The sequence below is a fragment of the Pseudophryne corroboree genome, chromosome 1 (genome assembly GCF_028390025.1).
Source record: "Pseudophryne corroboree isolate aPseCor3 chromosome 1, aPseCor3.hap2, whole genome shotgun sequence".
Taxonomy (NCBI): Eukaryota; Metazoa; Chordata; class Amphibia; order Anura; family Myobatrachidae; genus Pseudophryne; species Pseudophryne corroboree.
The window spans coordinates 210,775,383-210,797,561 of record NC_086444.1 but is presented as its reverse complement, the minus strand read 5'-3'; the positions used below and the strand labels follow the sequence as shown (position 1 = coordinate 210,797,561).

Sequence of the window (22,179 nt, the reverse complement as noted above, 5' to 3'; positions counted from 1 at the left end):
CCTTTGCGTTGGATGACGCAGCCTTTGGGCATATGGTTTTGAGCGCAGTCCAGCAGCTTCCCTACCCTTACGAGGACAGCTTTTGGACGTCCCAGCGTAATGAATCCTGTGCCCCCTAGTGGACAAAAAAGAAAACAGAATTTATGGTCTTACCATTGTTAAATCCTTTTCTTTTGAGTCCATGGGGGACACAGGACGCTCTCCTGGACGCACCTGAATTGCATGGATAATGTCCCTAGATTGTTAAGTGTGTCCTTTAACTTGAGAGTTTGTGACTCGGTAAGAGTGTTGGTCTTCCTTCGGGAGGCCCAAGGGTTGCTGGGTAATAAAATTTAACCTATAGGAGCCCGGACGTAAAGGATTTAACAATGGTAAGACCATAAATCCTGGTTTTGTTTGGGAAAGCACACTGCTTTTGGTTCATATATGAAAAGTAGAAGAAAATTGCTTTATCCAATTCTTAACTCTTTTGAAATGTAACGTGTATTTATTTGTATTTTCTAAGATATCCTGATTGGTTAAAAAGACTCTGGGTGGGACTACCCCATGAGATGCAGTGTGTTTTTACTGTATAAAAAGGGGCCTGCGCGCCTCAGTGAGGTATACCATCTCACTTTATTCTGCTGTGAACATCTTATTGTATGCTGTTCCCCTGAAAACAGGGAGGGTCCTTCTCAGGATTTGATTTGAGCAAATAAATATCTTTTGCCTCATGATTGCCTTCCATCTTGCGACACCCAGGAATGCCTACTAGCAGTCCCGTCCTCCGGCTGTACAGGGTAAACCTAGCGTCTTCAAGTTCTGCCTTCCACCACGCTGCCATGCAGAGGCCTGGTCAGTGATCAGTGTGGGTCGACACATACACAGCAGCAAGCAGTTTGCCAATGGTAGGAGCCTGAGCAGAAATGTGGTGCCAGGGAATTAAGGAACCTGGTGGTGGCAACATTGTACCCGCCCACTGCACAGTGGGTGGAGTCAGTAACAGGCGTTACTGATGGTAAGCGGGAAGTCCCCTAATTGGCTAGGTCCCGTGTGACCTAAACCCATTCCGTGACCGCTGGACCGCAAGTCAGTGAGAGCTTAGGAAGTGTCCGGTCACAACTCGTTTATCAGAATTTACTTGCAGGTGTGTACCCAGCATTGCTGCGGTTACACTGGTTACTGAATCTGCCAGATCAGAGCATGAACGTTTAATCAGATGTTTATTTACAAGCAGAGAAAAAAGAACAATCAGGCCAAGCTGTAAAGGTCCATACACACTAGGAGACATCGCTCTATGAGTGACGTCATCTAGTGTTTTCCCGGCCGGGCAGTCGGCGGCAGCCCATACACACTGAGCTCAGTGACATCACGCAGCCGCAGACCGTGCATGCAGCTCCTGGACGACAGTCCAGATCGAGCTTCCATGCACTGCAGCCAGCGGCGATCGCTGCCGACCCACGGGCCGTGCATCAATCGTCGCAGGCGGCATACCCGCTACCAATTTTAAAATGAGCAACGTCGCTCAGGAAGGGGAAAATGAGCGGCGTCGCTCATTTTATTGGCAAGTGTGTATTTAGAGAAGAGGCGGAAGTAGCTGTAGGAGAAGAGGTGGATGTAGCCATAAAGCTATCAGTGTTTTTTGTTTATTTTTTTCGCTTGAATTCTACTCCAAACCTTTTTTTTGTATTGTTTGTTTTAGATTTGGTTGCTGGTATTCTCTAATTTGCAGTCTAGATCAGTGTTTCCCAAATGTTTTTTCATCACGGATCCATAGATTATCAGAATTTTTTTTTTCACGGCACCCCATGGCCAAAAGTTTCTTATTGAGAAATTCTGAAAAAAATATAAAATGAAGTCATTTGTGTTTATATGTCACCCTTCGGCTCAGTTATGTGGCGAGGGACAGGATTTGTTTCTGTTTTCCTGCATCTTTTATTTTGGAAAATGCATGCACTGGTTTTGCCAATTAAAATTTATAATTATTCCTGGACCACCAATCCAGGGCACCACTTTAAGGGCCACGTGGCACCTCAGGGTGTGCCATCCCTAGTGTACATACCCGTGTCTGTCTGTGCAGGGACTGATCACCCACTGTCATTGTCCGTAGGCAATGAAATACTAATTAGTAAGTCTCAACCGCAGCAGCAATTTGTGCATAAACGATGTGTAATGCATGCACCATGATTTTTGCGCACGCGCCATAGCAAACAGCTATGTGAGCATCTGCATTGCATGTGGCTCTGAAAGCTGTGTTAAGGCAGGATGTACTAACAATGGGCAGTACATTCCACCACATATTGCATTGATACTAATCCCAGATGTACTAATATATGCGATTAGTATCGCAAGGGACAGCTTGCCCTTTTCGGTTCCAGGACTTCCGGGTTTCGGTCCCGGGAGTCACTCTGTGCATGTGGGATACTGGGAGGGATCTGATTGGATAGGCTTCTATAGGGTATGCTGGGAGGGATCCATAACTAATCCCTCTCAGGAAAATGCAAAAAGAAACCCATAAACTTCTATAGGGCTCTGCCCGGGCATCCCTTGCTTAGTACATATGGAAATGTGGTAAAACCCTGAAAACAGGATTTTTACCAGATTTTCCCCTTAGTACATCCTAAGCACAGTGTCCCTTCTGTGTATCGCTGGGCCATTCTCTATGGTGGGAACTGGTAGAATGGAGCATCTGATTGGATGAATGTGTAATCTGTCAAATTTCCCCACATTCATTTGTGCATTCCTATCTATATTGAACTGGGCTGCAACTCCCAACCTCTATCTCTGCAGGACTTATAAGTAGCACAGTCCAGCTCTGTTTGTCAGGACTGTGTGTCTCAGGAAAACTATAAATCACAACACTGGATCGGTCTCTAATGGGCTATCTTTTCTAGTCTGCATTTATAGCTTTATGTGATATTAATACTATGTTTAGCAAGTACTCCTGCAGTGATTAATATGTGATCCAAATGCCACTATAATGGGAAAGCTGTGCCTTCTGGTTCAGTAGCCAAATGCATATAGGTCCATATAGAGCTGTTCTTAACTGATCATCTGCTGGGTCTGATATTGCTGTCTATATTCTTATAGTTTTGTGATTAGATAGAACAGTCTTTCTAAACTGAACAACCTGAAATAGCAAATGGTTCAAGAAGATTTATACACTTTTGCTTTGTGGAGCCACAAAACTTAAAAGGTGGCGTCAGGTTTGAGGACAGGTTGAAGTCAATGCATTAGCTACTGTAACATGCAGACAATGAACCAGAATACGTAAACATCCAATGAAACCATACATATAACACTCCTTAAATAACAGGTGCTTGTAAAGCTGGATGGCATACTATGGGTCTTTTAAATGAAGCAGACAGTTTTGGGCAGTCATGTGATTGGCTTCCCAGCATCCTATGCAACCGGCACATATTGTAGCTTTGAGAAGTCGTATACAGGGACATTGCCGGGGGTGTCACAGTAACCATACTCGATATACAGAACTTCATTATTTGAGCATTTTGGCCAATATTGATGCAAATTTCTGAACTTTGGTTTCTTCTAAAGCTCTGCATTTCCTACATCTGCCACATGATGTCACTGCAACTTTATTTTCTATTTTTTATTTTATTTTAGCCACAATGTCCACCACAGTAACGGCAAGTCACATTACTACATTTTACAGGAGTCCATGTTTAGAAAGCAAATCCGGGGCTCGTTTAAACAATCATTGTAAAATATGGTTTCTTTACAATAGAAATTCTGCAGAGCCGTACAGAGGGAAAAACAGCATAGTACAAAAATTAGAAATGAAAAGCAGGCACAAAACTACCAAATACAGAATATACAATATTCAAGAAGTATTAATGCAAAACTGGCATCAAATGAAGCCTAATCTGTAAATAGGACATGATGGTTAAGATACGGAACAAGCAAGTGTCGTACATTGCATGCAGTAGGCATGATGCACAGGAGGAGCAGAAGGTGGACCCTGCTCATTAGAGATTACAGTCTAATGGGGAGTAGCATAGCTGAGATAAGAGAGGGGAAGCTACACATTGTGTTAGTGTGGGCACAGGCAAGCTGGCCAGTGAGAGTGGCGTTTGACATGAGAATGGTATGCTGTGATGACAGGTGGGTTACAACTTTGTAGGCTGGTGGAGAGTCTGGTTGGCTGTAGTAGTGTACCCCGTAGGTGAGGAGTGCCGCAGGACAAGTCTTACAGAATCAGTAGAGAGGTGAGTGGAAGAGTAGTGGGCAGGATGGACTGCAGCTGGGTAAGTGCTTGCAAAATAATACAAACTTTAGGTGCATTATGAAAGATGTATTTTTTTAAAGGAAATTTTTCATGTGCTTTTCATGATTTGCACTTATGTCAAGACAATCTGGTGATAGCATGCTTAAGCACATTACTAATAGACTGTGCCATTATTTAACATGTTATGGTAAAATGCAAAAGTTTATCAATGTAGTGGTGGGAAAGAATTCTTATTTCTCTTATGTCCTAAAGGATGCTGGGGTCCACATTAGTACCATGGGGTATAGACTGGTCCACCAGGAGCCATTGGCACTTTAAGATTTTTAGAGTGTGGGCTGGCTCCTTCCTCTATGCCACTCCTACCAGACTCCGTTTAGAAAATGTGCCAATCACAGATACAGAGCTTCATTAGTAAAGTTTATTTTAGAGTTTATTATTTTACAGGGAGGCTGCTGGCAACAGCCTCCCTGCTTCGTGGGACTAGGGGGGGGGGGGGTAGTGTCCACCCTGCGGGGTCTGATCCACTATCTCCGCTGACAGGATACTGAGCTCCTGAGGGTATCGATCATTCCCCACCACAGGGGATCGCTCACCCCAGCAGCATGCCGCCACCCCCTTACAGAGCCAGAAGATTGGTGGCGAGTGAGTAATCGACCCCCCTAGCAAGCAGGGGGCCGGTGTGAAGATGGCGGCAACAGGGTATGGAGTACAGTACTAACTGCGCTCCGGGGCTCAGCGGTACATAGTGCGGCACTGTCAGGGGTGCCCTGAGCCAGCGTCTACACCCTACACTGGTCTCACAGCCTGTCGGGGTCCCGGGATCTCTGCCAGCATAATTCCTCAGGCCAGTATAATCCTATGAAGAGCGGGAAGACAATGCCATTTTGGGGGCGGACCTTCTCAGAGCGGACCCAGCAGCGTTCAGCGCCATTTTCCTGCATGCACAACGCTGTCAGTGAAGAGCAAGTCCCTCCAGAAAAACTCCAGCTATCTCTCACGGTAGCAGGGGTTGTAGAAGGGGGGGGGGGGGGGGGGCTGTATACAGGCTGTGTAACCTATTAAGGTGCACAGTCAGCGCTGGTTGGGGGTCTCCCTTTACCTAAAAAGGGCTGTGTGTGGATTGGCTCCAATCTCTGCATCTCTCTTGCCATTCTTGGGGGTGAAACTCTGTCTGCTTTCCCGTGTGTGTGTGTGTGTGTGTGTGTGTGTGTGTGTGTGTGTGTGTGTGTGTGTGTGTGTGGTGTCTGTGGTCTCCATTAAACTATCTCCAGGGACTCCGTGTCATATGCTGCAGAGGATATGTCCTCTCAGAATGATCCCATTTCATGTAATCGGGATTGCACTGTTTTAGGACAGATACCAGCAAGGGAGCCCGAGTGGTTATCCTCTATCAAATCTTTGATTTCTCTGACGTCCTAGTGGATGCTGGGAACTCCGTAAGGACCATGGGGAATAGACGGGCTCCGCAGGAGACTGGGCACTCTAAAAGAAAGATTAGGTACTATCTGGTGTGCACTGGCTCCTCCCTCTATGCCCCTCCTCCAGACCTCAGTTAGAATCTGTGCCCGGCCAGAGCTGGATGCACCTAGTGGGCTCTCCTGAGCTTGCTAGAAAAGAAAGTATTTGTTAGGTTTTTTATTTTCAGTGAGATCTGCTGGCAACAGACTCACTGCTACGTGGGACTGAGGGGAGAGAAGCAAACCTAACTGCTTGCAGCTAGCTTGTGCTTCTTAGGCTACTGGACACCATTAGCTCCAGAGGGTTCGAACACAGGGCCTGACCTCAATTCTCCGTTCCCGGAGCCGCGCCGCCGTCCCCCTTGCAGAGCCAGAAGACAGAAGAGAACGACGAAAACGGCGGCTGAAGACTCCTGTCTTCATTAAGGTAGCGCACAGCACTGCAGCTGTGCGCCATTGCTCCCACAGCACACCACACACTCCGGTCACTGGGAGGGGGGGGGGCGGGGGGGCGCCCTGGGCAGCAATTATAATACCTTTTGGCACAAATTATACACATAATACAGTGTGGCACTGTATATGTGTGCAAACCCCCGCCATTAAGTCACACAAAACGCGGGACAGAAGCCCGCCGCTGAGGGGGTGGGGCCTTCTTCCTCAGCACACCAGCGCCATTTTCCCTTCACAGCTCCGCTGGAAGCAGCTCCCAAGGCTCTGCCCTGCAGTATCTGGATACAAGAAGGGTAAAAAAGAGAGGGGGGGCACTTAAATTTAGGCGCAAATAAGATAAGTAAGCAGCTATTAGGAAAAATCACTTATTATAGTGTACATCCCTGTGTTATATAGCGCTGTGGTGTGTGCTGGCATACTCTCTCTCTGTCTCCCCAAAGGACTTTGTGGGGTCCTGTCCTCAGTCAGAGCATTCCCTGTGTGTGTGCGGTGTGTCGGTACGGCTGTGTCGACATGTTTGATGAGGAGGGTTACGTGGAGGCGGAGCAGGGGCAGATTAGTGTGGTGTCGCCCCCGACGGGGCCGACACCTGATTGGATGGATATGTGGAAGGTCTTAACCGACAGTGTCAACTCCTTACATAAAAGGTTCGATGACGCAGCAGCCTTGGGACAGCCTGGGTCTCAGCCCGCGCCTGCCCAGGCGACTCAGAGGCCGTCAGGGGCTCATAAACGCCCTCTGGCTCAGATGGTAGACACAGATGTCGACACGGAGTCTGACTCCAGTGTAGATGAGGATGAGACAAATGTACAGTCTACAAAGGCCATCCGATGCATGATTACTGCAATGAAAGATGTATTGCACATTTCTGACGTTAACCCGATTACCACCAAGAGGGGTATTATGTTTGGGGAGAAAAAGCAGCCAGTGACTTTTCCCCCATCTGATGAATTAAATGATTTGTGTGAAGAGGCGTGGAGTTCCCCTGATAAGAAACTAGTGATTTCTAAGAGGTTACTGATGGCGTACCCTTTCCCGCCAACGGATAGGTTACGATGGGAAACATCCCCTAGGGTGGACAAGGCGCTCACACGCTTATCTAAAAGGGTGGCACTGCCGTCTCAGGATACGGCCGCCCTAAAGGATCCTGCGGATAGAAAGCAGGAAGCTATCCTGAAGTCTGTGTATACACACTCTGGTACTCTACTGAGACCTGCTATTGCTTCAGCCTGGATGTGTAGTGCTGCAGCAGCATGGACTGATACCCTGTCAGACAACATTGATTCCCTCGACAGGGATACTATTTTGCTAACCATGGAACATATAAAAGATGTCGTCTTATATATGCGGGATGCCCAGAGGGACATTTGCCTGCTGGCATCTAGAATTAATGCAATGTCCGTTTCTGCCAGGAGAGTATTATGGACTCGGCAGTGGACAGGTGATGCTGATTCTAAAAAACACATGGAGGTTTTGCCTTATAAGGGTGAGGAATTGTTTGGGGACGGTCTCTCGGACCTCGTATCCACAGCAACAGCTGGGAAGTCGACTTTTTTACCTCAGGGTCCCTCACAGCCTAAGAAAGCACCGTATTATCAAATGCAGTCCTTTCGGCCTCAGAAAGGCAAGCGGGTCAGAGGCGCATCCTTTCTGGCCAGAGGCAGGGGTAGAGGAAAGAAGCTGCACCAGGCAGCCAGTTCCCAGGAACAAAAATCCTCCCCTGCTTCCACTAAGTCCACCGCATGACGTTGGGGCTCCACTGGCGGAGCCAGGTGCGGTGGGGGCGCGTCTCCGAAACTTCAGCAACCAGTGGGTTCGCTCACAAGTGGATCTCTGGGCTGTACAAATTGTATCTCAGGGATACAAGCTGGAGTTCGAGGTGACTCCCCCTCGCCGTTACCTCAAATCAGCTTTGCCAGCTCCTCCCAGGGAAAGGGAGATAGTACTGGCGGCAATTCACAAGCTGTACCTCCAGCAGGTGATAATTAAGGTCCCCCTCCTTCAACAGGGAAGGGGTTTCTATTCCACAATGTTTGTGGTACCGAAACCGGACGGTTCGGTGAGACCCATTCTAAATTTAAAATCCTTGAACACTTATATAAAGAAGTTCAAGTTCAAAATGGAATCGCTCAGGGCGGTTATTGCAAGCCTGGAAGAGGGGGATTTTATGGTGTCGCTGGACATCAAGGATGCTTACTTGCATGTCTCCATTTACCCACCTCACCAGGAGTACCTCAGGTTTGTGGTACAGAACTGTCATTACCAATTCTAGACGTTGCCGTCTGGTCTCTCCACGGCTCCGAGAATATTTACCAAGGTAATGGCCGAAATGATGATACTCCTTCGAAGAAAGGGAGTTATAATTATCCCGTACTTGGACGATCTCCTCATAAAGGCGAGGTCCAAAGAGCAGTTGTTGGTCAGCGTAGCACTCTTTCAGGAAGTGTTGCAACAGCACGGCTGGATTCTGAATATCCCAAAGTCGCAGCTGATTCCTACGACGCGTCTGCTTTTCCTGGGAATGATTCTGGACACAGAACAGAAGAAGGTGTTTCTCCCGGAGGAGAAGGCCCAGGAATTGTCATCTCTGGTCAGGGACCTCCTGAAACCAAAAGAGGTGTCGGTGCATCACTGCACACGAGTCCTGGGAAAGACGGTGGCTTCTTACGAAGCAATTCCCTTCGGCAGGTTCCATGCAAGGATCTTTCAGTGGGATCTGTTGGACAAATGGTCCGGATCGCATCTTCAGATGCATCGGTTGATCACCCTGTCCCCAAGGGCCAGGGTGTCTCTGCTGTGGTGGCTGCAGAGTGCTCATCTTCTCGAGGGACGCAGGTTCGACATACAGGACTGGGTCCTGGTGACCACGGATGCAAGCCTCCGAGGATGGGGGGCAGTCACTCAGGGAAGAAACTTCCAAGGACAGTGGTCAAGTCTGGAGACTTCTCTACACATAAATATACTGGAACTAAGGGCCATCTACAACTCCCTGATTCAAGCAGAGCCCCTGCTTCAAAACCAATCAGTACTGATTCAGTCAGACAACATCACGGCGGTCGCCCATGTAAACCGCCAGGGCGGCACAAGAAGCAGGATGGCAATGGCAGAAGCCACAAGGATTCTTCGATGGGCGGAGAATCACGTGCTAGCACTGTCAGCAGTGTTCATTCCGGGAGTGGACAACTGGGAAGCAGACTTCCTCAGCAGGCACGACCTCCACCTGGGAGAGTGGGGACTTCATCAAGAAGTCTTCACACAGATTGTAAACCGTTGGGAACTGCCACAGGTGGACATGATGGCGTCCCGCCTCAACAAAAAGCTAAAAAAATATTGCGCCAGGTCACGGGACCCTCAGGCGATAGCTGTGGACGCACTAGTGACACCGTGGGTGTACCAGTCGGTTTATGTGTTCCCTCCTCTTCCTCTCATACCCAAGGTACTGAGGATAGTAAGAAAGAGAGGAGTAAGAACTATACTCATCGTTCCGGATTGGCCAAGAAGAACTTGGTACCCAGAACTACAAGAAATGATCTCAGAGGACCCATGGCCTCTGCCTCTCAGACAGGACCTGTTACAGCAGGGGCCCTGTCTGCTCCAAGACTTACCGCGGCTGCGTTTGACGGCATGGCGGTTGAACGCCGGATCCTAACGGAAAAGGGCATTCCGGATGAAGTGATTCCTACGCTGATAAAAGCTAGGAAGGATGTGACAGCAAAGCATTATCACCGCATATGGCGGAAATATGTTGCTTGGTGTGAGGCCAGGAAGGCCCCAACAGAGGAATTCCAGCTGGGTCGATTTCTGCACTTCCTACAGTCAGGGGTGACTATGGGCCTAAAATTGGGGTCCATAAAGGTCCAGATTTCGGCCCTATCTGTTTTTCTTTCAAAAAGAACTGGCTTCACTGCCTGAAGTTCAGACGTTAGTTAAGGGAGTGCTGCATATTCAGCCCCCTTTTGTGCCTCCAGTGGCACCTTGGGATCTTAACGTTGTGTTGGATTTTCTGAAATCACACTGATTTGAGCCACTTAAGACCGTGGAGCTAAAGTATCTCACATGGAAGGTGGTCATGCTGTTGGCCTTAGCTTCAGCTAGGCGTGTGTCAGAATTGGCGGCTTTGTCATGTAAAAGCCCATATCTGATCTTTCATATGGACAGGGCAGAGTTGAGGACTCGTCCCCAATTTCTCCCTAAGGTGGTATCAGCGTTTCATTTGAACCAGTCTATTGTGGTGCCTGCGGCTACTCGGGACTTGGAGGACTCCAGGTTACTTGATGTAGTCAGGGCTTTGAAAATCTATGTAGCCAGGACGGCTGGAGTCAGGAAAACTGACTCGCTGTTTATCCTGCATGCACCCAACAAACTGGGTGCTCCGGCTTCGAAGCAAACTATTGCGCGCTGGATCTGTAACACGATTCAGCAAGCTCATTCTGCGGCAGGGTTACCGCATCCTAAATCAGTAAAAGCCCATTCCACAAGGAAGGTGGGCTCTTCTTGGGCGGCTGCCCGAGGGGTCTCGGCTTTACAGCTTTGCCGAGCTGCTACTTGGTCGGGTTCAACCACATTTGCTAAGTTCTACAAGTTTGATACCCTGGCTTTGGAGGACCTTGCCTTTGCTCATTCGGTGCTGCAGAGTCATCCGCACTCTCCCGCCCGTTTGGGAGCTTTGGTATAATCCCCATGGTCCTTACGGAGTACCCAGCATCCACTAGGACGTCAGAGAAAATAAGAATTTACTCACCGGTAATTCTATTTCTCGTAGTCCGTAGTGGATGCTGGGCGCCAGTCCCAAGTGCGGACTCTCTGCAATACATGTATATAGTTATTGCTTAACTAAAGGGTTATTGTTATGAGCCATCTGTTACTGAGGCTCAGTTGTTGTTCATACTGTTAACTGGGTATGGTTATCACAAGTTGTACAGTGTGATTTATCACAAGTTGTACAGTGTGATTGGTGTGGCTGGTATGAGTCTTACCCTGGATTCCAAATCCTTTCCTTGTTGTGTCAGCTCTTCCGGGCACAGTTTCCTTAACTGAGGTCTGGAGGAGGGGCATAGAGGGAGGAGCCAGTGCACACCAGATAGTACCTAATCTTTCTTTTAGAGTGCCCAGTCTCCTGCGGAGCCCGTCTATTCCCCATGGTCCTTACGGAGTTCCCAGCATCCACTACGGACTACGAGAAATAGAATTACCGGTGAGTAAATTCTTATTTTCTCAGATTTCTACTAGGGTTGCACAGAATGAGTCTGCAACTCATGCTTTACCGAACTCTATGGCAGTCTGGCTCAGTTCTGGGGTTCACTACGATATGCCGGCGGTCGGGCTCCCGGCGACCAGCATACCGGCGTCGGGAGCCCAACCGCCGGCTTTCCGACAGTGTGGCGAGCGCAAATGAGCCCCTTGCGGGCTCGCTGCGCTCGCCACGCTACGCGCGCCACACTATTTTATTCTCCCTCCAGGGGGGTCGTGGACCCCCACGAGGGAGAATAAGTGTGGGTATGCCGGCTGTCGGGTTCCCGGCGCCGGTATACTGTGCGCCGGGATCCCGACAGTCGGCATACTGAAGACCACCCCAGTTCTGTTACCACGGCGCCCCACGCTGTATATTCCGCAAAACGTGCTCTTGCACAGATTATGCAAGATGACACGGATACCGATTCTGACACTGAGGACGGTGATGGGGATGTGTTGAGGTCGGCAGTATCTCTTGCAAAAGGGGTGCAGTTGATGATAGAGGCCATTAGGGATGTGTTGAATATTACTGATACAACACCTGTGCAGTTTGAGGAGGCTTACATCACTGAAAATAAGATAGCCTTGCTAACCTTCCCTGCCTCAAAAGAATTAAATGCTATTTTTGAAAAAGCTTGGGAAAACCCTGAGAAAAAATTCCAGATCCCTAAAAGGGTCCTGGTGGCATTTCCATTCCCTGTGGAGGATAGGAAAAAATGGTAAAACCCACCCATTGTTGACGCGTCTGTATCCAGACTCTCAAAAAAAGGTGGTTTTACCTGTTCCAGGATCCACCGCCTTGAAAGAGTCGGCTGATTGTAAAATTGATAATACGCTCAAATCCATGTACACGGCTTCAGGGGCTATATTACGTCCCACTATTGCCAGTGCTTGGATTGCCAAAGCTATAGTACAGTGGTCAGGCACGTTACTTGAAGATTTGGATACTATGGATAAATCTGATGTTGAATTGTTTTTTGCGTAACATTCAGGATTCGGCAGGATTTCTGATAGAATCCATGAAAGACCTGGGTTCCATGGCTGCAGGAATTTCTTCCATGTCTGTCTCAGCTCGTCGAGGACTGTGGCTGCAACAGTGGTCTGCCGACAAGGAATCCAGGAGAAGTGTGGAGACCCTACCCTACACAGGTCAGGCTCTCTTTGGGGAAGCGTTAGATGCGTGGATCTCCACGGCTACAGCGGGTAAGTCACCTTTTCTTCCCTCAGCTGCACCTGCTGCGAAGAAACCCTTTTCTTCAACTGCATCACAGCCCTTTCGGGCTGCCAAGCCACGAAAGGCCAACCGTCCAACACCTTTTTTAGGGGAGGTCGGCCCAAATCCAAGAAACCTGCTGCGGCGGGTTCCCAGGAACAGAAACCTCTCCAGGTAAGCCGAAGTCCTGTGCATGACGGTGGACTGCACGACCCGGAGGTGGGGCCGGTGGGAGCGAAACTCAGGCATTTCTGTCACGTCTGGGTGTCGTCAGGCCTGGATCCCTGGGTGCAAGATATCGTGTCCCAGGGGCACAGGCTGGAATTTCGAGATTTGCCTCCAAACCAATTCTTCGAATCAGGCTTGACAGCTTTGCTGGCAGACAGGGCTATCCTGCAGGCAGCTGTCCAGAAGTTGGTGGAGGCACAGGTTATTGTACCGGTCCCTCCTCATATGCAAAACAAAGGTTACTATTCAAACCTTTTCGTGTTACCGAAACCGGATGGTTCGGTCAGGCCCATTCTGAACCTAAAATTGCTAAATCCCTTTCTGAAGGAGTTCAAGTTCAAAATGGAGTCTCTAAGGGCGGTGATATCAGGTCTGGAAGAGGGGGGAATTCCTGGTATCCCTGGATATCAAGGATGCGTACCTCCCCATCCGATTTGGCTGCCGCATCAGGCTTATCTCCAATTAGCACTGGTGGACTGTCACGATCAGTTCCAGGCTCTGCCATTTGGCCTCTCCACAGCACCGAGGGTATTCACCAAGGTGGTGGCGGAAATTATGCTTCTCCTCCGCAGACAGGGGGTGAACATCATTCCATATCTGTACAATTTGCTGATAAAGGCATCGTCCAAAGAGAAGCTGTTACAGTCCATTCTTCTCACGACCCACCTGCTCAGGGAACATGGTTGGATCCTGAATCTTCCAAAATCAAATTTTGAACCAGCCAGGAGGTTGTCCTTTCTGGGAATGATCCTCGACACGGAAGTGCAGAGGGTGTTTCTTCCAGAGGTAAAGGCGTTGGCGATACAAACAATGGTCCGAGATGTCCTGAAGCCAGCCCTGGTGTCTGTTCATCAGTGCATTTGCCTTCTGGGATAGATGGTGGCCTCTTATGAGGCTCTACAGTACGGGAGGTTTCATGCTCGGTCCTTCAAACTGGATCTCCTGGACAAGTGCTCAGGATCCCATCTACATATGCACCAGAGGATACGTCTGTCACCAAGGGCCAGGATTTCACTCCTCTGGTGGAGAGCCGCAGGTTCGGGATTCAGGACTGCATCCTTCTCACCACGGATGCAAGTCTCCAGTGCTGGGGCGCAGTCACTCAAGGGGAAACCTTCCAAGGAAGGTGGTCAAGCCTGGAAGCCGGCCTGCCGATAAACATTCTGGAACTAAGAGCCGTCTACAACGGTCTTCTCCAAGCGGCCTATCTTAGAAATCGGGTCATTCAAGTGCAATCGGACAATGTAACGACAGTGGCTTACATAAACCGACAGGGCGGAACGAAGAGCAGAGCTGCAATGTCAGAGGTGACAAGAATAATCCTCTGGGCATAAAAACACGCGTTGGCGCTGTCAGCAATCTTCATTCCGGGAGTAGACAACTCCAGGGGAGTGGGGTCTCCATTCGGAGGTGTTCAAGGAGGTAACAGATCTTTAGGACGTACCCCAAATCGACATGATGGCCACTCGTCTCAACAAGAAGCTTTGGCGGTACTGTTCCAGATTGAGGGACCCACAAGCAGTGGCGGTGGACGCCCTAGTGACTCCGTGGGTGTTCCAGTCGGTGTACGTGTTTCCTCCACTTCCACTCATTCCAAGAGTTCTAAATCATAAGGAGAACAAAAGTTCAGGCAATCCTCATTGCTCCGGACTGGCCAAGAAGGGCAAGAAGGGCTTGGTACGCGGATCTTCTGGATCTACTGTTAGAAGAGCCGAGGCCTCTTCCTCTTCAGGAGGACCTGCTGCAGCAGGGGCCGTTCACTTATCAAGACTTACCACGGCTACGTTTGACGCCATGGAGGTTGAACGCCAGATACTAGCTCGGAACGGCATTCCGAACAAGGTTATTCCTACCCTGATACAGGCTAGGAAAGGAGTAACGTCAAAACATTACCATCGTATTTGGAAAAAATATGTATCTTGGTGTAAGTCCAAGAAGTTTCCTGCGGTGGAGTTCAACTGGGACATTTTCTCCTCTTCCTGCAAACAGGTGTGGAAATGGGCCTGAGGTTAGGATCCATAAAGGTCCAAATTTCTGCCCTATCGATTTTCTTCCAGAAACAGTTGGCTGCCCTCCCTGAGGTTCAGACTTTTTTGAAGGGATTTCTGCACATCCAACCTCCTTTTGTACCGCCTACGGCGCCTTGGGCTCTTAACGTGGTGTTGCAGTTCCTCCAGTTGGACTGGTTTGAGCCTCTACAGGAGGTTGAGGTCAAGTTTCTCATGTGGAAGGCTGTCACTTTGTTGGCCTTAGCTTCTGCTAGACGTGTGTCGGAGTTGGGGGCTTTGTCATGTAAAAGCCCGTACTTGATCTTCCATGAAGATAGAGCTGAGCTTCGGACAAGTCAGCAGTTTCTTCCGAAGGTTGTGTTGGCATTTCATATCAACCAACCTATTGTGGTGCCAGTTTCGACTGACTCCTCAATTTCATCAAAGTCCTTAGATGTTGTAAGGGCTCTAAAAATCTATGTGAGGAGGACTGCTCGTCACAGAAAATCTGACTCTCTGTTTGTCCTGTATGATCCCAAGAAAATTGGGTGTCCTGCTTCTAAGCAGACGATCTCTCGCTGGATCAGGTTCACTATCCAGCATGCGAATTCTACGGCGGGACTGCCGTGTCCTACGTCTGTTAAGGCCCACTCTACTCGTAAGGTGGGGTCTTCCTGGGCGCCTGCCCGGGGTGTCTCAGCATTACAACTTGGTCTGGGTCAAACACGTTTGCTTAGTTCTACAAGTTCTACAAGTTCGATACTTTGGCCTCTGAGGACCTGAAGTTTGGTCTATCTGTTCTGCAGGAGCCTCCGCGCTCTCCCTCCCGTTCTGGGAGCTTTGGTACATCCCCATGGTACTAATGTGGACCCCTGCATACTATAGGACGTAAGAAAAAATAGGATTTTGGTTACCTACCGGTAAATCCTTTTCTCGTAGTCCGTAGAGCAGGCATTGCCAACCGCGGTCCTCGAAGCACACCAACAGTGCAGGTTTTAGTGATATCCAGGCTTCAGCACAGATGGTTAAATCAGAATAACTGAGGTACTAATTAAGTCACCTGTGTTCAAGCCTGGATATCACTAAAACCAGGACTGTTAGTGTGCCTTGAGGACCGAGGTTGGGAAGCACTGCCGTAGAGAATGCTGGGCGCCCGCCCAGCGCTTCGTTTTCCTGGTATCGTTATTTGGTTCAGTACAACTTCGTTTTAGTTCAGTACTGCATTGTTTACTTGGTAAGTAATGTTTCAGTGGTTGCTGAGTTTTCAAGCTAAGTTAGCTTGATGTGCCTTGTATGTGTGAGCTGTTATGAATCTCGCAACTATCTGTGTTAAATACTTCTCTCGAAGATGTCCGTCTCCTCGGGGCACAGTTTCTAGACTGAGTCTGGTAGGAGGGGCATAGAGGGAGGAGCCAGCCCACACTCTTAAACTCTTAAAGTGCCAATGGTTCCTGGTGGACTCGTCTATACCCCATGGTACTAATGTGGACACCAGCATCCACTACGGACTACGAGAAAAGGATTTACCGGTAGGTAACCGAAATCCTATTTTTTATTTTATTTCTTAAGAAATATTCAGGCATTAGTAAACGAACAGCCTTGGCTGTCACTGAACTTCAGATCACTAAGTACCTGCAAGGGTAGACTGCACTTTAGAGGAGCTGTGTCTGTGCCAAGGCCTTGATTAGAATATGTGCTACTGTGGCGACACTTTTGATTAGTGGCTGTGCTCCATTTATGCTCATACACAAATTAAAACAAAAATTGTTGCTACAGTAACTAGCACAAGCAATAGGACACTGCAGTAAAAAGCAACAAGTTTCATGAAGATCTTTCTCTCGGCTTAGTATGGATCTGGACAATTTCCTGTCCATCTTTTAATCATACAGTTAGATTATGACTTACCTGTACGGTGTGTGTTGCTGTTTCTGTGTTTTCTCTTTAGTTTATCTAATATAAATATTACGGGACGAATGTGCAAACACATTCTTATTATAGGAGGTTTACCTAGTTTCTATGACTACCTGTTTTTTTTTCATGTACAGCCGTCCTTATCTTGTCCCAGAGTCCTCTTATCAGTCTAACTCAGTTGTGATGAACCTTCCACAATAGTGCAGTGGTGTGACCTAGTGCCGAGGAATGGGCATGTCCTCTGTGGGGTACTGTGCAGGCCATGGCGCACTGAAAATAGGAGGGGGATGCCAAGAAGTAGCAAACCCAACTCTTACGGTTACTCGTAGCTGACACACAGGCTGATAAGCATTTCATGTGCTAAACACAACATATATGAGCTTATAGTGCTTTAGAAAATTAGAAGTCATATGTCATATACAGCAATAAAGAGAGCTTCTCAAACACAGAGTGACAGTAAATTGCAAACCTGCGCTAAAATGAGTACATTTAACTAGAGTATACTGTACCGCAAAAAAAATACTGTATTTATTAAAACAGCATATAAAATCAGCATATAATATAGCAATATAAGTAATTCTGATAGATAGAACACTGTTTTAACTGATCGCGTCTAATCGTTATTCACTAACTGGGTCCCATTCATAATCTCTCAGAGTAAAAGGTTATGTCAGTGCTTCCCAAACGCTGTCCTCAAGGCACTCTAACAGTCCAGGTTTTAAGGATATCCCTGCTAAAGACGGTATCCGTTCACATGGTCGACCATGTTATGGTCGACAGTCATTAGGTCGACCACTATTGGTCGACATTGACATGGTCGACATGGACACATGGTCTACACGTGAAAATGGTCGACACATGAAAAGGCCGACATGAGTTTTTTTAACTTTTTTTCCTTTTGGGGAACTGTTCCATACTTTACGATCCACGTGGACTACGATTGGAACGGTATTCTGTGCCGAGCGAAGGCACCATGCCCGAAGCATGGCGAGCGAAGCGGTGCACTAATTGGGGTTCTCAGTCACTTTACGCAAAAAACGACACCGAAAAAAGAAAAAAACAACAACTCATGTCGACCTTTTCATGTGTCGACCATGTGTCCATGTCGACCATGTCAATGTCGATCAATAGTGGTCGACCTAATGACTGTCGACCATAACATGGTCGACCATTCATACCGGAACCGCTAAAGACACAGATGGTTGAATCAAATTGATGTGCTAATTAGGTCACCTGTACTCTAGCATGGATATCCCTAAAACCTGAACTGTAAGTGTGCCTTGAGGACCGAGTTTGGGAACCGCTGGGTTAGGTAATGCACATAGCATATCAGCAGGTGTCAGGAGTCTTATTGCAGGTTTGTCATTTAGGAGGCATGTAAGCCTTTTAGTATACTGTATTTAGCACCTCCATATACAGGGTTTATATATGCTTCTTAGTGATTTTACTTTAGAATTTGTTGTACTATTATGATTTACTTAGTTGTTTAGTAGCACAGAACTCCTCACATTATAATTTGTTTTCTACTCTTATCATTAGGTGCCAGGTGCGTCACATTGAAGATCCAGCATCATTGTACAATGAAGTAATGGAGCTGATTGTCAAGCTTGCCAATCATGGCCTGATCCATGGGGACTTCAATGAGTTTAATCTAATGTTAGATGATGAGGACCACGTCACTATGATTGATTTTCCACAGATGGTCTCTACGTCGCATTCTAATGCTGAATGGTGCGCGATAACCCTAGCCACTACGTACTAAGCTGTCATCATTATTATTATTATCCTTTATTTATATGGCGCCACAAGGGATCCACAGCGCCCATTACACAGTACATAATCAAATGAGCAAACAAGAAAACAGCACTTACAGTACAAGACAATATAGGACAGGTATAGAAAACCCAGGGTCAGGTGCCATCAAAGGGAGTATGGAGTATAAGATCGGGTAAGTAATAAATGGAAAGGCACATGAGGAAAGAAGTCCCTGCACTTGCGAGCTTATGTAGGGATCTCTGGGAGAGTTTTCCTATACACAGAGCAAGAAAGATGTCCTTGATCTGATGAATACATCATTTTAAGTAATGTTTGGCACAGGCACTAATGTACATCATTCTGCATTATTTATTCAGTCTCTCATACATACATATAGTACATGCATCAACTACATGCTAATAGCATCATTTTTCTCTGTCTACTGATATCTTGACAGAAACATAGATTGACCCAATGCTGCCAAGAACCTGCTCAAGTGATTTATTGACTCTGATTTGAAGTGCAGTAAACTATTTTAATGTCTGGTTTTACCAGTGAGATCTCTATACAGATAACAAAGTGATATTTGAGCAGCCCGTAAAACAAAGGAACTATATTACATTTATAACCTGTCTACAATGCTCTAACAAGCCAACAAACCAAGGTGCTGTGTTGTTGTGTTTTTATTATTATTGTATTTTCCTCCCACTTAGGTATTTTGACAGAGATGTGAAATGTATTCGAGAATTCTTCCTGAGACGCTATAACTATGAAAGCGAACTTTTCCCAACCTTCGCTGACATTCAGTAAGTAAAGGACTTTTCTCTCGTGATTGTTAACACTTACCTGAAAATCCGCAAAACTTGAGACTTCAAAATGAAATGGGGAGCAGGTTCCGGTGCTTGTATAAGGTTGCGTCTTTATTAGTATGGCATTGTATGTCCTTGCCTATCAGTTTCTCTGTGTCTTGCTTTGGAAATGTGTGTCCTAATGTATTTCTGCGCCATATCTGTATGCTTACTATGCAGCTAAAGGTGGTGTTTTTTTTTTCTCTTTAAATAAAAGAATATTAGATGTCACCTCTACATACAGATGTGTCCTCCTACACCAAGCCTCAATACACAATGCATCGCGAGACGCTTGGCATGAGTCAGCCATGCTGATTGGTGTAGCATCACGATTTTTACTTTAAATTAGCATCTTATTCGCATAGCGTATGCAGCGAGACACCACTCAGTCTGTGCCAGAGACGCCGGCTCGCAACTTTAGCTACTCAGGAATTCGTTTTAAACATGTAAATCCCCGCAGATGAAGCACAAGGAAACTTGACGTTAAAAAGAGCCGCGTCCATGCATCATAGCACTTCATATAGAGAGTCAGACTCATTGGCACACCAATGTACAAGTGTTGCATATCAAATGAATCCGTGCAGTCTCGTGAAGCGGTTTTGTCGCACTGCATTTAGATTAAGACGCACATTCAAGTGAAAAAGACGCTTGTTGCAAACTGAGTTGCGCGGGACTTGGAGTGCTGAGAAGGGCTATTTGGCACAGTTGCTTCAATAGTGTATGAGGGTACATTGGTACATGTCTTGTATAATGTCAGTCTGCAGCGTCATTCCTTTTGTGTGATAGCAGAACGTCTCTGTGACTTCTGTTGTTCTCATAGTTTATAACAGAGGGTGTACACTACTTTTCTGTAATATAACAATTGGAATAATAATCCTATACTATTGCAAAGATATAAATAAGGAAATTAGAAATAACCAAAGATCAGAAAAGACTTTATAAGGTCCCAGAAGTCCCACAGACTATTGCTGAAACGCAACTTGTTGAAGAAGTAGATTTTCTGAAGATATTCTCCTTTCTAGGTGTGCTGGGGGTTGTCTCTTCCCTCTTCCCCTTCACTCACTAATATTAACTCCCTCATTGAACAGTTTCACAATTAGTCATCGCTATTACTGCCAAATGTAATACTCACCAAATCCAAGAATATACTTTTATGGGATTTCTGTTCAAGTTGCTTACAAAGCTGTAGAGGGGATGCAGTCAATTTACCTCCAATCAAAATCCCGACGGTCTAAATCCCGACAGCAATTGACCGACGGTCAAAATCCTGACAAGGTCAAAATCCCGACATGGACTAAATACCGACATTCAAAATACCGACATGTAAAATGCCGACAGGTCAAAATGCCAACATGATTTTTTAATTGAAACCAACTTGTTCATACTTTCTCTAACGTCCTAGTGGATGCTGGGGACTCCATCAGGACCATGGGGATTAGCGGCTCCGCAGGAGACAGGGCACAAAAATAAAGCTTTAGGATCAGGTGGTGTGCACTGGCTCCTCCCCCTATGACCCTCCTCCAAGCCTCAGTTAGGTTTTTGTGCCCGTCCGAGCAGGGTGCAATCTAGGTGGCTCTCCTAAAGAGCTGCTTAGAAAAAGTTTTTAGGTTTTTTATTTTCAGTGAGTCCTGCTGGCAACAGGCTCACTGCAACGAGGGACTTAGGGGAGAAGAAGTGAACTCACCTGCGTGCAGGATGGATTGGCTTCTTAGGCTACTGGACACCATTAGCTCCAGAGGGATCGAACACAGGCCCAGCCATGGAGTCCGGTCCCGGAGCCGCGCCGCCGACCCCCTTGCAGATGCCGAAAAGCGAAGAGGTCCAGAAACCGGCGGCAGAAGACTTTTCAGTCTTCATGAGGTAGCGCACAGCACTGCAGCTGTGTGCCATTGTTGTCACACACTTCACACCAGCGGTCACGGAGGGTGCAGGGCGCTGCAGGGGGCGCCCTGGGCAGCAATGAGAATACCTTGTTCTGGCTAAAAAATACATCACATATAGCCCTTGGGGCTATATGGATGTATTTAACCCCTGCCAGGTCTCACAAACTCCGGAGAAGAGCCCGCCGAAATAGGGGGCGGGGCCTATCTCCTCAGCACACAGCGCCATTTTCCTGCTCAGCTCCGCTGCGAGGAAGGCTCCCAGGACTCTCCCCTGCACTGCACTACAGAAACAGGGTAAAAAAGAGAGGGGGGGGGGCACTTTTTTTGGCGTTTTTGATATATATTAAGCTGCTATAAGGGAGACAACACTTCTATAGGGTTGTTCCTATATATATTTATAGCGCTTGGGTGTGTGCTGGCAAACTCTCCCTCTGTCTCCCCAAAGGGCTAGTGGGGTCCTGTCTTCGATAAGAGCATTCCCTGTGTGTCTGCTGTGTGTCGGTACGTGTGTGTCGACATGTATGAGGACGATGTTGGTGTGGAGGCGGAGCAATTGCCGGTAATGGTGATGTCACCCCCTAGGGAGTCGACACCGGAATGGATGGTTTTATTTATGGAATTACGTGATAATGTCAGCACATTACAAAAATCAGTTGACGACATGAGACGGCCGGAAAATCAGTTAGTACCTGTACAGGCGTCTCAGACACCGTCAGGGGCTGTAAAACGCCCTTTACCTCAGTCGGTCGACACAGACCCAGACACGGACACCGAATCTAGTGTCGACGGTGAAGAAACAAACGTATTTTCCAGTAGGGCCACACGTTATATGATCACGGCAATGAAGGAGGCTTTACATATCTCTGATACTGCATGTACCACAAAAAGGGGTATTATGTGGGGTCTGAAAAAACTACCTGTAGTTTTTCCTGAATCAGACGAATTGAATGAAGTGTGTGATGAAGCGTGGGTTAACCCCGATAGAAAAC

General features: G+C 47.3%; 1 protein-coding gene across 1 annotated transcript in view; it reads left to right on the top strand.

Annotated features, from left to right (window-relative positions):
• The window catches only part of RIOK2 (RIO kinase 2), a 143,819-nt gene that overhangs the window by 83,649 nt on the left and 37,991 nt on the right, over positions 1-22,179 (top strand). The window contains exons 6-7 of the mRNA XM_063964061.1: positions 18,244-18,435; positions 19,173-19,265. Coding sequence (XP_063820131.1) covers positions 18,244-18,435; positions 19,173-19,265 — 285 coding nt within the window. The remainder of the gene's footprint in view (positions 1-18,243; positions 18,436-19,172; positions 19,266-22,179) is intronic.